The sequence below is a fragment of the Medicago sativa genome, chromosome 4 (assembly GCF_051527215.1).
Source record: "Medicago sativa cultivar Bolivia chromosome 4, Bolivia_mono, whole genome shotgun sequence".
Classification (NCBI taxonomy): domain Eukaryota; kingdom Viridiplantae; phylum Streptophyta; class Magnoliopsida; order Fabales; family Fabaceae; genus Medicago; species Medicago sativa.
The window spans coordinates 37,869,892-37,886,892 of NC_140752.1; the positions used below are offsets into that span (position 1 = coordinate 37,869,892).

Below are 17,001 nucleotides of genomic sequence, written 5' to 3' on the forward strand. Positions count from 1 at the left end.
AATAGCACTTCAATTACACATAGTTAATTCACACATCAATTTCACATCATCAAAATAGTTCACAAATTACACTTAATCAAATAATTCATCAATTACATTATTTAACTCTTAAATAAAATAAATGTCACGACACACATGTCGTATTTAAATAAAATAAAACAAACACCAAATTATAAGGTCATAACCATATATCATAATCATTAATAACAAATAATAATAAACTCTTTTATTATTATTAAAAAAAAAATTCAACTACAAATAAAAGATAATTCATAATAGAAAAGTCAAGTCAATTGGTCATTCCTTAGCATGTGAGTATATAAACTAACTATTAGTCCATGTATGTAGAAAATTGGTGAATCAAATTCAAATTAGATTTCAAAGTCTACAATCACGTGTAGCTATTGAGTTCATCGATTCAAATTAATTTTGATGCCCATAAGTATAGCATTTCGGGCATTTGATACAATACGATTTTTTTGGAAAAGCAATATATTTTCTTGCTAAAATTCATAGAAGATAATTTGAACAGGAGCATATAGGACATGTGTACAGCTACAATCCAATTGAAATTAAAAAGAAACAAGTGATTCAACATGTAGGATATGTGCTCAGCGACAATCCAATTGAAAATTAAAAAGAAAGCAGTGATTCGGCATATATAGGATATGTGCACAGCAACAATCCAATTGACATTAAAAAGAAACAAGTGATTAAATTGAAATTTTTGCAGAATAACATCATAAAGTAAAAAGAATGGGCACTCATAAAATATAAAACTCAAAACACAACATAACCGTAATTGAACCACAAATTAGCACATCAACTTCATGGATTCAGAAATAAAAACATACCCAAAATCACAACAATAAATTAGAGCACAATTTAACATGAATTCAATAAAAGATATGAGAACAAGGAAGAAAAAAAACAAACCCTTCACTATCTATATGATCATACAACCCTTACGGTGAATAGAAACTCCCCCTTACCTCTAGTTTGCAAAAGTGATGAATTCCTAAGGTGAAATCTCTCTCTAGGTTCTTCTCGCTGTTCCTCTTTGCCTCTTATCTCTTTTGCCGCTTTGTTTCTCTCTTCCTCGGTAACTCTTCTTCTCTAATTCTCTTATCTATTTATAAACTCTAATTGAGTTTGTTACCAATCTTTTTAAATTACTATATGTCCTCTAAGTTTGTTACTAATCCTTTCAAATTATTATCTGCACCTCTCGAATTTGTTACTATTATTTCTATAATTACACCGTCTTGCTATTCACACTACCCTCTAGTTAACTCATTAAAGCACTACTCATCTCATTAACTACACCTCTTTTCTACCCAATTTTACTAATCCCCCGTCCGCACTCTAATTTCTTATTCTCTCTAAAAAACTCTATTTTCTTTCTAAATATTATTTTCTCTCACTCTTTTTTTTAAATTAAACTACTACCACTAATTAAAGCTCTAGTTTATATATGCTACCCTTAGTAATCCAATGTCTCTATCCCAATTAACTAAACAGCCTCACCCAAACATGTTAAAACGGATTTAATTCAAATAAAAATAATAAAAAAATATTAATATCAAACAATCAACACTACTACTATTACTAATAATACTAACATTATCTAATAAATTTATTAATAAAATAATATTAAAAATCTGGGTGTTACACTACTCACTCATGTTCATCATAGACATAGAAGAGAAGAAGGAAAAGAACATAAAATAAAAAGAAAAACTTTTATTAAAAGAAGACAATTGTTACTATTGAATTCCAAGAACAAAAGATGAATTGTTATGATAGCTAGCTACTCTATTTATAGTTTACAATGACTTAAGCCTTAAGAAATACATCACTAGAATGTTCCACAAGAAACCATGGGCTTTTAAGTCAGAAATAAACTAATAGGTAGCTTGTCCTTGAAGCAGAAGCAGCAAAAGAAGATCCTGGGGGCTGGCACGGCCGTGTGGCTGGTGGCACGGGCCGTGCCAAGCTTCTGACTTGGGGAAATCAAATTTTTGTCTTCAATATTCGTATTTTCAGCCCGAATCAGCTCCAAATCCTTTTTCTTTTGCTCGAAGACTCAATCTTTGAATTATTTGTTCCTGAAATTAAATAACTTGCAATTGAAGTAAAATAGTTCTAAAAAGGAAATAATATTAAATAAAACGGAATCAAATATAAATAAAACGGACTTAAATATTATATTAAAAGCACTAATTATTGACTCATCAAACTCCCCCACACTTGAATCTTTGCTTGTCCTCAAGCAAAAGGCATAAACATAGCAGCAAAAATAAGATTAACATATGACAATATAATTAAAAACTTATGTCTCCTCTAAAGCTTCATTTAAAGTGTACACTAATCACAACTTCAAGTATTCCTTGTGAACCTATTCAACCCAACAACAAATCTCAAGTGAGTGTGTGTGTATAGTCCAACCTTTTTCTTGCTCCTGTATAAGACAGATATTATGAGGAAATAGGTTCTATCCTTAACATTAAACTAATCGAGAAAAGTCCTTTCTTCATTTCATATAAGAGAGATGTGAATTATATGATCATTGGATCATTTTGACATTTTAAGAAGGAATTACAGAAACTTTTTTTTTATTGTCAGAGAAACACAACCTTCACGTGGGAAGTCAGTGGGGCCTATCCTTTTTCTCCCAGATTCAGTGATGCCCCCTTATAAGTATATTTGCTTCCGACCCTCTTGATAATCAACCTGTTTTTAGGCATTTTGATCATTTTAATGTCTTTGTGACCAACCAGTTTTGGGCACTTGGTCACTTTCTTTATTTTTCAAGTCTTTTCTCCCCATACAAACTTATACTACTTTCACTCTGAAGACTTTTAAGGGTTCAATTTACCATTAGAGATAGAACATGCTCCTTAAAATACCTACTCATACACTTGCTCAAAGTCTGCAACTTTGTGCTTTTCTCATTGGAGATTTTTCACAATAAAACAAGATGTGGGTATAGCAAGAACACTTAAAACACAAGAAATCACTTTCATGCACATGAAACAACCATTTTGGAAGAGACAAAAAAAAAATTATGTCATAATTTTTAATAAAAACAAGCCTCTTTCCATGCCTTTCGCAACAAAACATAACAAAAGAATTAAAGTTCAAGGGAGTTTGGAAACACTACAACACTAAATTAAAATAAGACAAGACACTTTATTGGCTTCCCCCCACACTTGAGAGAAGCATTGTCCTCAATGATTCAAAAAAGAAAAGAAGAGAGATGAGAAAAAAAGAAGAAGGAAGAGAAGTGAAAGGAAGAGGAAAGCTCACAATTTTATTGAGGTCCATAAGGTGGACCTTGGAGGTGAAGGTGTTGCATCATCATCTGTAGCATATGGTTGTTTTCTTCGGCTACCCGATTTCCCCTTTGGACATCATTTCTTAGCCCGGAGATTTCTACACCTTGTCTTTGTTGCTCGGTGCTTATTCTTTGAACCTCGGTTTGCATCCATGCCCACCGGTCATTGTCTTCATTATAGTGCCCACCGACTTCATGTTCATGGTGCTCCACATCATCTTGCAGGTGTGCACCTTCCTCCTCAACATCATTGTGCTCTTCTTGTACCTGTGGGTCATCACCAACATACAACAAATTTTCTTTCACCTTGATGTCAGTCCGAGATGGGTTAGGAAGGATAAACAATAAATGCACATTGAGCTTAAGCTCATAAGTCATGTTGTCAGGCGGATGAGGCTTAAAAAAGTTCATGGGAACGAGGGTGTCTATGTTAAGCTTATTGTTGCCCTCAATTTGGTTTATCTCTTGATCCTCACCCACTCCAAACTTCCTAGCAATGAAAGTGATTATGCCACCTACTACTATCTCACTCTTACCGTCAGACTTCACACCTACAGAAGCAAGATAATCAAGCAAGTAATAACTGGTATTCACAGGTGGTCACTAAGCATAGCCCACAACATGAAGAGTTCATCCGTCCCAGTCGTTCCTACCTCTTTCCTACCCCAAATGGTGCAAGCCATAACCCTTTGAAGGTACCTAAGCACAGGGTTGTGAATGTTACTAGCCTTATTAGAACGAGAGTTGTATTGTTCTAAACCTGTGATACGTTCCCAAAAGGCAGCAGGGTTGTAGTCTTTCGGCTTTAGATCATGATTCCAAAAGTCATGGATGAACCCCGCATTTCCGAAGCCCATCTCTAAGCAAAAGTTTTCAAGAGACATCTCATAATCAATGTTCATAATCAGGAAGGAGACTCTATGATCGGGGTTATCAAAATTCAACCTATCCTTTTTGAAGGCAATAGAGATTAAGAATTCATAAGTGAAGTTTTCAAACCCCTCATAGACCTTAGCATCTCAACCCATCCTAATTTGTTCAGCAACCTAACCACATTATCTCTAATCCCTAATACATTCATAGTATGAGAATCAGGGTACCTACAAGGGTGTAAATGTTTAGAGAGAAGAGATTTATACTTACTCCGTTGTTCCGGAGTGTTGAATTCGATGTTGTGGTTCCTTGGTGTTGCTTTCTTTCTACTTGCGCCATCATCGGAGGTAGCAACTTCCTTTCCTTTCCTCTTGGGTGCCATTGACCTTTGTTGACTTGGTTTGGGTTTGTGGGGAAGGTTAGGTTTCGGTAAGGTTTTGTGTCGGAAAGGTTGGTTTAGTGATAGGGTTGTGGGTTAAGTAAGGTTTTTGAGTTTAATGATGAAGATTGGTGAAGAAATTTTGGTTTTTGGGTTAGAGTTATAAGGTATACGAATTTGGTGGATTTTTGGTTTGGATGGATGAAAGTTGTTTTTGATTGGTGGAATTTGTTTTGGGTTAGAGTTCCTTTCATGGAGTTCATGTGCAAGATGCAAGGTACTTTTGGAAATTCATTGTTAATTTCTTCACCTACAAGACAATCAAATAAAATGAAGACTGCCCAAATAAACCATAAAGTAACAACTTAAAAGAAAGATATCTTGCCTCCTAAGCATGACACCTCCCCAGGATGACAAATGACAATCAAACTCCAGTGTTCACTGCCATCAAGATACATCAATAATTATTCTTAAGTTGCTGCAGAAACCACATTTGCTATCAAAATATTGTTTTAGGCTCTTACCTGTAGTTTACGGGAATCAAGATGTAATCCTTTTTAAAAATGTCATCCTTAGTCCAATTTTGTACACGTTGAAAAGCTTCTTCTCTATCAAAAGCACATGATGGATCTCCGTTAACTAGCTTTCGAAAGAAGAAGGAATTGAAAAAATGAAACCTCTTCTGTTCATCGGTAGAGAGATTATTTTTCAAATACCTACAAATACACCATATTCCATTTGAAAAGAAAATGGTAAAACAACTATCAAGAATAACTAAATTAACAACTTTCAAGCTAAAGGATGGAGAAGAGTACAAGTGATTGGATAATAAAGATCTCGTGTATGCATGAATGAGAGACAAAATGAGGGTAAACACTAAACACTGTTTTATCAATGGAATCTATGGAAAGTTACAATTTCTTCAATCATACTTACTTGATATAAAAGTCAATGATATTGTCATTGACGGATCTCTCTGGCTCTAGAAGTTCAATATCTCTCTTCCTAATGGTAACAACATTAAGGTCCCCCTCCAGATAAGTAAACTTGTCAATTGCTTCATCAGAACTGTGCACCTGATCAGCCGTAGACTCTGAAAGCGTCTGGATGTGGGAGGCATCCCGTGCCACCTGAAAAGCAGAAGAAGTAAAAGATGTAACATAAAAATTATCCCAATTTAAAGGTAACATCTACTGGTGTTAAAGAAGTAAAAAATGTAACATAAAAGATTGGGATAATAACACTAAATTAGCACATAAAATTCTAATACATAAATAAAAAATAAGTATAATTTATGGGGCAATATAACTTTCACGGTGCACTGGAATATAATATTTTCCACTAAAAAAATTTGGAATATAAAAGATTTTTTTCACGCAATTAAAAAAGTTTGGAATATTTTTAAAAAGAATGTTGGAATATGTAAACATTGAACAGGAATATAATATTTTCCAATTACAATAATTAGACAGCAAAATGATTCTGCAATTTAAGGATGTTATATAAGGACATTAATGTAAATTCCAGCTTGAGCTAGAATCACATTTAATGGCCAGAATTGCTTTTAAGAAAGAAAACCAAACATAATGCAAAATGTCAAAATCATAGTGAGGGTTGGTAAACATGAGTCTATGGGTTGGAAACGCCAAACCAAACATGCACTTAGGTTGTTGATGCTATTTACACAGAACTAATTGGTGTACGGGATACTCGTTTTCAAACACCTTCGAAATTCTAGCTAAAAACTTCCATTTGAATAATACAAAGATCTTATATATCAAACTTATTACAAAGATAAAACTTGATACAAATTGATTTCTTGTCCGAAAAATATTAAACCGCACGGTTCGTCACAAAAAGAGAACAAAAAACAACACACTATCAAACCGCACGGTTCGTCAGAAGAAAAAAAAATTACAAACAATGGGGTTAGTTAAAACTTGGTGTTCTCGTACCTCGGAATGGGGAGAGGCCACATATTTTTGAATCTCCAACTCCTCCAAACGGGGAGATGCTTCAGCAGGCCGATAGCTCTCCGACTCCTCCAAATGGGGAGATGCTTCATAAGGCCGATAGCTTTGGGCTAAACGGCGAGCCTCCCATTCTTCTATCTCCTTGTTATAATGTTCCTCGAAATTAATCTTAAACCTGCCTGCATTTACCTTGAATCTAATCGTGGTCAGATTATATCTGACACTGGTAAAATCAATCCCATTAAGCACCTGAAATTGTCTTGCTACATGATGCGGAAGATGATGTTCCACGTAATTGTAGCAAAACAATGGAGAGACGAGAGTACAGTACGGGATCTGATCATGCAGGTGTGGAGGCAACAAGTCTGGAGTGTAAGGGTGCCTAGTGATACGTTCTTCCTGTAACAAAAAATTACAATAGAATTACAAAGAGTTTGCAAAAAATGTGGTTAACCAACCCAAATTTACTAACCAGACCACACCACAACCTAGTTTTCAATTGGTTCCTTACCTGGATTTTATATGCACCTGACAGAGTGATAGAACCAAACTGCAAGTGCACGGTCTATCGAAGTAATAGTAGTAAAAGAGAGTATCGTTCCGACAGGGAGTTATGAATTCAATTAACTTTAGATAACGATTAGATGAAGGTTTTGAGAATAAAGTTTGGATTTTTAATTATAAGAAAATAACAATAATAAAGTAAAAGTGCCTTGGGATTATTGGTTCATCCTAATGACAAATCCTTCACTAGCCAAAACCTTAACTTCTAGTCTCATGTTTTACACCTTCATTTCTAAAGACTGGTTTCCCTTTAGCCCCTCACCTTTCCGGTAAAAGTCCAGTGAGAGTTTACCCCTAGTAACCAAGCCTATTTCGCTGACTTGATTACTAGAAGAAGCTTATAAGGATTGAAACTACACATGTCTCAATAATTGCAAAGACTATTTCGATGCCTTTGCAATTATTGTCTAGATTCACTTGTTCCAATATCAAAGCTCCGCTTTCGCTTTATGAATTGATATTTGGGATGATGGATTAACAATTATCAAACCCTCCACTTTCGCTTCTACAGTTTGATAATGGTTAATCCATGTTAAAACGGTGAATCTAAATTAGAAATTACGGCTACATGAAATTAGGGTTAAAGCTTGGTTCGATTAGGATTATGTCATTAGACTTATCCAACAATCCCAAGACAAGAGAAGTCTACTCACTAACGTTCATCGTAGACATGGGGGAAGAAGATAGAAAACAATAAAATAAATTGCGAGAAAGAAATAAAAGAACTTTATTGAAATAATTCACTAAAATATTCTAAGAAGAGGTGAATGTTTATGATGGAATGCTACTCTATTTATAGCTTTACAATTGACTTAAAATCTAAGCAACTATAAGGGCAAATCAGTAAAGCTGAAACAGGGTAACTTGGGCTTGAAGAAAAGCAGCAAAAGAGCATCCTGGAGGGTGGCACGACCGTGCCACATGTTGGCACGGGCCGTGCCAAGCTTCTGACTTGGTAGAGACATATTTTTGTCTCGTATCTTCGTATTTTCGCACTGTATTTGCTCCAGTCCTCTTTCTTTTGCTCCAAGACACCTTCCACCATATATTCTTTCCTAAAATAAAATAAAAAGCAATTTAAAGTAAAATATTCAAAAAGGAAATAAATATGCAATAAAATAAAATCAAATCTTAATAAAACTAAACTAAACAATGCATTAAAATAGACTAATTTATGACTCATCAAACTCCCCCACACTTGAATATTTGCTTGTCCTCAAGCAAAAGGCAATAGACATTAGCAACAACAAAAGATTAATCATGCCAATACTATTAAGAACACATGTCTCAAAAGAAAGGTTTTGTCTCAAGTACACTAATCACAATTTCAAACATTCCTCGTGAACCTATTCAACCCAACATCAAGTCTCAAGTGAGTGTGTGTGTGCAGTCCAACCTTTTTCTTGCTCATGTATAAGACAGATATTATGAAGAACATGTTCTATCCTTAATGCTAAAGTAACCGAGAAAAGTCTTTCTTCATTTCATATAAGAGTGATGGGAATTTAAGTTAGAATTAAATTAACAATTAAGCACAAGGGGTTGCAGATGCTTAGGGCCTATCTATCCTCATAGGAAGTATTTTTGGATGTAATTGTCCTTTCCCCCTAGATTCAAAATCACCCTAAGTAGTGCTGCAAAATTTTATTTCATCTCCGCATAGGAAGTCTTTTTGGATGTAATTGTCCTTTCCCCCTAGCATTGATGAATTTATTTTACTTTAAGTTCAAATTAGGGAGTCACCACCACAATTAGGAAGTTAGGGATTGTCCTTTCCCCCACATGTTGGTGCCATTCTCCCGCCCCATTTTACATTTACAATTTTAAGAGAATATAACAATGAAGCACAATTGATTAATTTCCCACACAAACTTATACTACTTTTACTCTAAAGACTTTTAAGGGTCTAAGTTAACACTAAAGATAGAACATGCTCCTTAAAATACCTACTCATACATTTACTCAAAGATTGCAACCGGGTGCTTTTCTCAATGGAGAATTTTCACAACAAAACAAGATGTGGGCATAGCAAGAACACTAAAAACACAAGAAATTACTTTCATGTACAAGAAACAACCTTCAAAGAAGAGACAAAACAAAAAATTTATGCCATATTTTTCATTAAAAACAAGCTACTAATCATGCCTTTCGCTATAAAAACAAAGCAAAGGAATAAAGTTTAAGGGAGTTTGGAACACTACGACTCTTGACACTTTATTAGGCTCCCCCACACACTTAGGAGAAGCATTGTCCTCAATGATTCAAAAGAAAAGAGAATTAAAAGAAAAGAGAAGGAGAAGAAGTAGAAGAAGGAGTAGAAGAAAGAGTAGAGATAAAGGAAGAGAGGAAGAGGAAAGCTCACAATTTATCATTGAGGTCCATAAAGAGGACCTTGGTGCTCTTTCTCACGGTGCAAGTTAGCACCTTCTCATGGTCATGGTGCTCTTTCTCATGGTGCAAGTTAGCACCTTCTCCTTCATCATGGTCTTGTGAGCACCTTCTCCCTCATCCAGATTTTCCTCCTCAAGTACCTATCCCTTTGCTTGATGTCTTTGAATTTGATTCCATGATTCTTTTCTTGTGCTTGCCTCTTTGAGGGAGGTCCTCCGGAAGAGCTTGCTTGTACTTTTGCACTACTTCTTGAAGCCATTAGACCTTAGGTTGACTTTTGTGAGGTTTGGTTGAAGGTTAGGGTTTGGAAGATTTTTGGTGAAAAGGGTTGGTTTGGGGTTGGTGTAATGAGAATAGGGTTTTGGTGAATTATGGGTTTGGGCGGATGAAAGTTATTCTTGAATGGTGGTTTGTGTTTTGAATGAGGTTTGGGATTGATTTGTGGAAGAATTAGATTGATTTGGTGGAGTCTTGATGGAGATATGAAGGTTTGAGGTTTGATGGTTATGGAGGTTTTAGAGAGAAGTTTGAAGGTAGAAAGAGGTTTGTGTGTGATAATGAATGAAGAAGAAGAGAAAAAATTGGGTTATAGGCCACTAGAGATCGGGCACGGCCGTGCCAACCTTGTCACGGGTCGTGCCAACATTCTGGAACTTGGCCTCTTTTGTGTGTTAAACATCTGGCACGGCCGTGCCAACCTTAGCACGGGCCGTGCCACCTTTCTGGTCTAGGGGGCTTCAAAAATTTTCATTTTCTTGAATCGTACTTGGACAATTACCTGCAAAACAACTTAAAACAAAGAAAAACAAACAAAACAAAACAAAAGCAATTAAATGCGTGGGTTGGCTCCCACGAAGCGCTCGTTTAAAGTCATTAGCTTGACGGTTAGAAAGTGGTTTATCTATCCTATACCCAATCTTTCAGAAAGGGACAACGGCATCAAACTGACATTCTCAACCAAATCACACATGGCTTCCTCAAAGGTTTTAGATCCTATGACACAAGGTATGGAAAAACTTTCTAGATTCTTAAGTTTAGGTGGCAATTTGTTTGGAAGTATTTCAATAGAATTCCTAAACTGGTCATCTAACTTGGATTTAACAAGACCTTGTGTTGATGGAATTTCAGGCTCATGAGATGGTGAAACAAATGGCTTGTCATTCTCTCCTATGGCTTTCTCACTTTGAGGCTCATCACTCCCTATCTCTCCTTCATTGTTCATAACTTTCACAACGGGGTCCTCTAATTGTTTACCATCCCTAAAAGTAATAGCACTTATATGGTCTTTGGGGTTAGTTTCGGTTTGGCCTAGAAGGACTTCAGAGGTTTGACAGGAAGTAGCCATTTGAGATGTCTGAGACTCGAGCATCTCACTGTGAGTAACTATGGAGTCTACTTTCGATGTAAGTTTGGCAAACGAGTCACTCATAAATTTAGTTTGATTTTGAAGCTCTTGGAGCTGCTTGGATTGATTGATAAGAAAATTTTCTAAAAAAAGTTCCAAGCTGGATTTTTGAGGCACTCTTTGGTTGTTTGCATAAATGGGTGGTGTTGTTTGTTGTCCAAAAAGATTTTGAGGGGTTTGAAAAAAAAATTTGGTTGTTTCTACACCCTTGATTATAGAATACTTGCTCAGGACCGCTAACAACACTACCTAGTTGGCAATCAATGCCAATATGGCCAAATACACCACAAGCTTCACTGGGAGGTTATACAAGAGCAGGTGTGACAGCACTAGTATTTATTTTATCAAATTTTTGTGTGAGTGCGTCAACCTTAGCAGCTAGATGATCAAGGGAAGAAATTTCATACATACCTACCTCTTTTTTAGAGGGTGAAGGAGCAACATTGGTGATGTCTCTTTCGTAGGTCTACTGATAGTGGTTTTGTGCCATGTCCTCGATCAAAGCATATGCTCATGTGTATGTTTTATTCATTAAAGCTCCACCTGCAGCTGCATCAACATAATTTTTTGTGGGATACAAAAGACCACTATAAAAAGTGTGAATAATAAGCCACTTCTCTAAACCATGATGAGGAAAAAGTCTAAGCATTTCCTTGAAATGCTCCCACGCATCGTAAAGAGATTCTCCATCTTTTTGAGTGAATTATGTGATTCGATTCCTTAATTTAACAGTTTTAGAATGAGGAAAGAATCGGGAAAGAAAAGTTTGTCTCATTTGCTGCCACGAAGTTATAGAACCAATTTCCAATGAATTAAACCAAGTACTAGCCCTTCCCCCTGAGGAAAAAGGAAAGTAGTGCAGTCTTACTACCTCTTGGTTTGCATTCACGGTTCCACTGAGTCTTAAAAAGACTGAAATATGAAAATTCGGATCCTCAGTGGGTGATCCGAAAAATTGATTTTGCTGCACTAAGTAAACAAGTGCAGGTTCTATTTCAAAATTGTCGTCAACCGTTGGGTACACAATAGCATCGTATGACTCATTTGAAGATGGGATTGCATACTCTTTGAGAGCGCGTTCCTTAGCCATATCGCTATTATCTTCCCAAGAAGTTAAAGGCAAAAGAAGAAATAGAAAAAGAAAGAAATAAAATAAAATAGAATAAAATAAAATAAAATAAAGGAAAAGATTTTTTTTTTCAGTCTAATCGTTAAAAAAAAATTCATCAAATTGCAATAACTCCCCGGCAACGGCGCCAAAAACATGATAGAACCAAATTGCAAGTGCACGGTCTATCGAAGTAATAGTAGTAAAAGAGAGTATCGTTCCGACAAGGAGTTATGAATTCAATTAACTTTAGATAACGATTAGATGAAGGTTTTGAGAATAAAGTTTGGAATTTTAATTATAAGAAAATAACAATAATAAAGTAAAAGTGCCTTGGGATTATTGGTTCATCCTAATGACAAATCCTTCACTAGCCAAAACCTTAACTTCTAGTCTCATGTTTTACACCTTAATTTCTAAAGACCGGTTTCCCTTTAGCCCCTCACCTTTCCGGTAAAAGTCCGGTGAGAGTTTACCCCTAGTAACCAAGCCTATTTCGCTGACTTGATTACTAGAAGAAGCTTATAAGGATTGAAACTACACATGTCTCAATAATTGCAAAGACTATTTCGCTGCCTTTGCAATTATTGTCTAGATTCACTTGTTCCAATATCAAAGCTCCGCTTTCGCTTTATGAATTGATATTTGGGATGATGGATTAACAATTATCAAACCCTCCACTTTCGCTTCTACAGTTTGATAATGGTTAATCCATGTTAAAACGGTGAATCTAAATTAGAAATTACGGCTACATGAAATTAGGGTTAAAGCTTGGTTCAATTAGGATTATGTCATTAGACTTATCCAACAATCCCAAGACAAGAGAAGTCTACTCACTAACGTTCATCGTAGACATGGGCGAAGAAGAGAGAAAACAATAAAATAAATTGCGAGAAAGAAATAAAAGAACTTTATTGAAATAATTCACTAAAATATTCTAAGAAGAGGTGAATGTTTATGATGGAATGCTACTCTATTTATAGCTTTACAATTGACTTAAAATCTAAGCAACTATAAGGGCAAATCAGTAGAGCTGCAACAGGGTAACTTGGGCTTGAAGAAAAGCAGCAAAAGAGCATCCTGGAGGGTGGCACGGCTGTGCCACATGTTGGCACGGGCCGTGCCAAGCTTCTGACTTGGTAGAGACATATTTTTGTCTCGTATCTTCGTATTTTCGCACTGTATTTGCTCCAGTCCTCTTTCTTTTGCTCCAAGACACCTTCCACCATATATTCGTTCCTAAAATAAAATAAAAAGCAATTTAAAGTAAAATATTCAAAAAGGAAATAAATATGCAATAAAATCAAATCAAATCTTAATAAAACTAAACTAAATAATGCATTAAAATAGACTAATTTATGACTCATCACAGAGGAAGTGTGAATTATGTAATAACATACTATACTACTACTATAAAATACACCAAGTCTAGGTGAAATTTATCAATTTGTTTCGATTTATATTACAAGTTAGATTCTATTTGTTTGTTTTGTTGCAAATTCCAATTTGAGTTTAAAATCTCCGGTTTTCATAATAGGTATTTCATAGACGTAGTTAGGTAAAATTTCATGTGATTCAATAAAGTAAAAAGACCAGAAATTCCATTATTGCTAAATCGATTCATGTGATTCAATGAAGAATGACAGCAAATCATGTGATATTTTCTATAAAATAAATGGGGAAATTGAAATTGCTTGGGGTTGGGAATGAAGGAATGTCTACACTACCCGGATTGAATCAAATACAATTTGAAAGGTTTTGTAGATTCATTGATCGGGGCTTAACAGAAGAACTTTTTAAGTTTCCAAAAATTGAAGATATGGAGCAAGAAATTGAATTTCAGTTATTTGTGGAAAAATATCAATTGGTAGAACCCTCGATAAAAGAAAAAGATGTTGTATATGAATCACTTACATATTCCTCTTGAATTATATATATCCAAGAACAAATTATTTTTATTGGAAACATTCCTCTAATGAATTCCCTGGGAACTTCTATAGTAAATGGAATATACAGAATTGCAATCAATCAAATATTGCAAAGCCCTGGTATCTATTATCGTTCAGAGTTGGACCATAACGGAATTTTAGTCTATACTGGCACAATAATATCAAATCGGGGAGGAAGATTAGAGTTAGAAATTGATTTGGGTCCTGGAGGATTGACGGGGCGAACTATTAGTTTTCGGATACGGGATATTCATCCTAGTCACTATGGACGCATTTGTCCAATCGACACCTCGGAAGGAATCAATTTTTAAGACCAGTTTGGTTTGGTTCAGACACAGTTCAAAGTTAGAACTGAACTTTGCCCATCCCTAACCCAATTAACCCAATTAAAAAAGAAAAAGAAAAAAAAAACAAAGTTTAAGAAAGACTTAGTACCTCCTCTGTTGCCGGGTTTGCCAGGTGCTCATGTAGCGAGGCCAATTTTAAATTCAATTTATGGCTCTTCCAGTGGTGGTTTTTGCCGATTTGAGTCAATGCATTTATCAAAGGTAAAAGCATTGGCACCTGAGGCCCTTGCTCCACTTTTATTTCGAAGATCCCAAGAAGATCTTTGAAATGACGAAAGAAGAATCCCTGCAAAAAAAAAAACAGTTGGTTAAAAAGTTGTCAAAAACAAAAGATAAGGAAAAAAAAGATCTAAGAGAAAAAAATTGATCTTACTATTATGAGCCATGTAAAGTCGTCAATTGACTTCCTCTTTTCCTTATATTGCCTCATGCCTTGATATAAGTATGACAACATTGCCGCACCCCAGACATACGAATCCACCTCATCCAAATTCTCAATAAATTTAACATAAGTAGATCGGCAAACATGTCCACTCCCATCAGGAGTTTTCAGGCATGTCACAATCATGAGGAGTACTGCCTTGATCCTCTCGTCTTCGGTTCTTTCCCTATTTAAGCATATCTTTCTCAAATCAACTAGGTACATCTTATTACCACCTTTAGAAATCGAAAATACTCGTAGGAAAGCCTCTTTATCCTTATTACTATTGTTGACAATTGCTCGGCCAACAATGGGCAGGTGGGTCAAATATAGAACGTCCTCCAATTTTACGTTCATTCTTTGACCACCACAAACGTCAAAACTATAACTATTGTTGATCGGAGTAGGATCAGGGTTGTAAAATCTCATGAAGGCGTTCAACAAATCAGGTGCAAAGTCCACTTGAACCAATGGAACAAGTTTTAGTAGTCTTAATAAAGAGCTACCCCTACCATTATTATGAATTATTTCGTCAATTTTAGTTTTAAAATTTGGGTCTACTTCGTTCAGTTCTTTCAAAAGGTTTGACAAGGATGGTAGTTTATTACAACCTTTCGTCATTTCCTGCATTTATAGAAAAAAAAGCTTGCTTACGTTTATCATTAACAACTTCAAATTAAAATAACATACATTCATGTACATCGATCCATATAATTAACCAAAAATGAGAATCTACTAGTCTACTAGTATAATTCATGTACATCTATCCATATAATTAACCAGAAATGAGAATCTAATAGTCTACTAGTATAAGTAATTGACCAGATGACAACTAAAATCACACACCATAATTACAATTTAGAAGCTGGAGCATATAGATCTAAACATAGCAAATGATGAATGCATCATATAGATCTAAACATAGCAAATGATGAATGCCCTTCTTCATGAGTTATTAAACATAATGTCAAATCTTCATAACTATTAAAAATATAATAATGGATATCATATGCAAAACTTAGCAATAATCCAAGTCAAACAGGAAGAATTATTACAAGATGGTATCAATTCATACACATAAACCAAAAAGTGGGATAGGAGCTACTACTATACACGTAACCATTAATTATCTCATGCATGCTTTATGACCAGTGGCGGAGCCAGGATTTTTCTAGAGCCTGGGCAAAATTTTTATCCCGAATTCATATATGACATAATATATATATATATATATATATAGAAATAAAAGAGGTTCGTTTTTTTTCAACAAAAGTACAATTTGACATAATATTTATAACAAGCACTTAATAATTGAAGTTGAAGTGTTGAACAACATTTGCGCTAGGTTACAAACACAGTTCTGCCTATGTTAACAAAATGAAAGTATTATAACCAATTAGCACACAACCATATAAGTATTATAACCAATTAACACAAAATTTAGATACCAAATCTCTCAACAAAAATCACACAACCGTATAAGTAGTATAACCACACAATTTACAAAATGAAAGTATTTAACAATTAACACAAAATGCAAACATTATAAATTGAAGTTGTGATAATCACAACCTTATAATCAATTGATCACAACCGTAAGTGTCCCTTCTCTCCACTCAATCACACAAAATGCACAATTCTAAATTAGGGTTTGAGAAAACAAAATTGGGGATAATCAACAATACTAAATTGTGGTTTGGAATTTGAATAATCAACTCATTGATTCATCCATTAACAAAATAACAAGCACCAATAAAATAGAACAAATACAAAAAAATAACATAGAACAACCCTGGAGGAGAGTGGAGACTGGAGAGGAGAAAGAGGAGAAGGAATGAAAATGACTGAGACTGAGAGTTGAGAGAGGGAGAGAGGCGCTACTAGTTCAGAGAGGGAGAGGAAAGCCGAAAGTGTGAAACAGAGACAGAGAGCTAGAGAGTCATGAGTTATCTCTGAAGGAGAAGAGTTCCAACTTCTAATTTTGTACGCGCGCCTGAAACAAATAAAACAATTTTGCCCTTTCTTTTTTTGAGTATTTCTTTTCCCACCCTATGTCTTTCCTCGCGCGCCCTATTTTTTTCCAATTTTACCCCTTGTCCGGATTTTATTTTCCGGATTGTATTGTTAAAATTTTGCAGATGTATCCGGATTATATAATCCAGAATAGTGTTTTACCAGAACTTTTGCAATTTTAAGCTCTACAATTCGTAAAAGAAAATGCAAATAAAGTAAAAAACATAAATAAAAAAACACT

At 35.1% G+C, this 17,001-nt stretch overlaps 1 protein-coding gene, 1 long non-coding RNA gene and 1 other non-coding gene across 3 annotated transcripts; 1 reads left to right on the forward strand and 2 right to left on the reverse strand.

Annotated features, from left to right (window-relative positions):
- Positions 1-4,836: 4,836 nt before the first annotated feature.
- On the reverse strand, positions 4,837-5,715 carry LOC146929205 (uncharacterized). The gene is made up of 3 exons (XR_015005976.1): positions 5,526-5,715; positions 5,114-5,305; positions 4,837-5,030 (listed from the first exon to the last, which is right to left on the reverse strand). It is a non-coding gene; the product is annotated as an uncharacterized LOC146929205 (long non-coding RNA).
- A 338-nt stretch (positions 5,716-6,053) lies between these two features.
- LOC146929206 (uncharacterized) lies at positions 6,054-15,605 on the reverse strand. The gene is made up of 5 exons (XM_085707243.1): positions 14,700-15,605; positions 14,415-14,612; positions 7,074-7,112; positions 6,545-6,961; positions 6,054-6,071 (listed from the first exon to the last, which is right to left on the reverse strand). The coding sequence occupies exons 1-5, from the start codon at positions 15,375-15,377 to the stop codon at positions 6,054-6,056; spliced, it is 1,350 nt and encodes a 449-aa protein (XP_085563369.1). The 5' UTR covers positions 15,378-15,605.
- Positions 11,543-11,649, forward strand: LOC146929207 (small nucleolar RNA R71). The gene has a single exon (XR_015009121.1). It is a non-coding gene; the product is annotated as a small nucleolar RNA R71 (small nucleolar RNA).
- Positions 15,606-17,001: the final 1,396 nt, after the last annotated feature.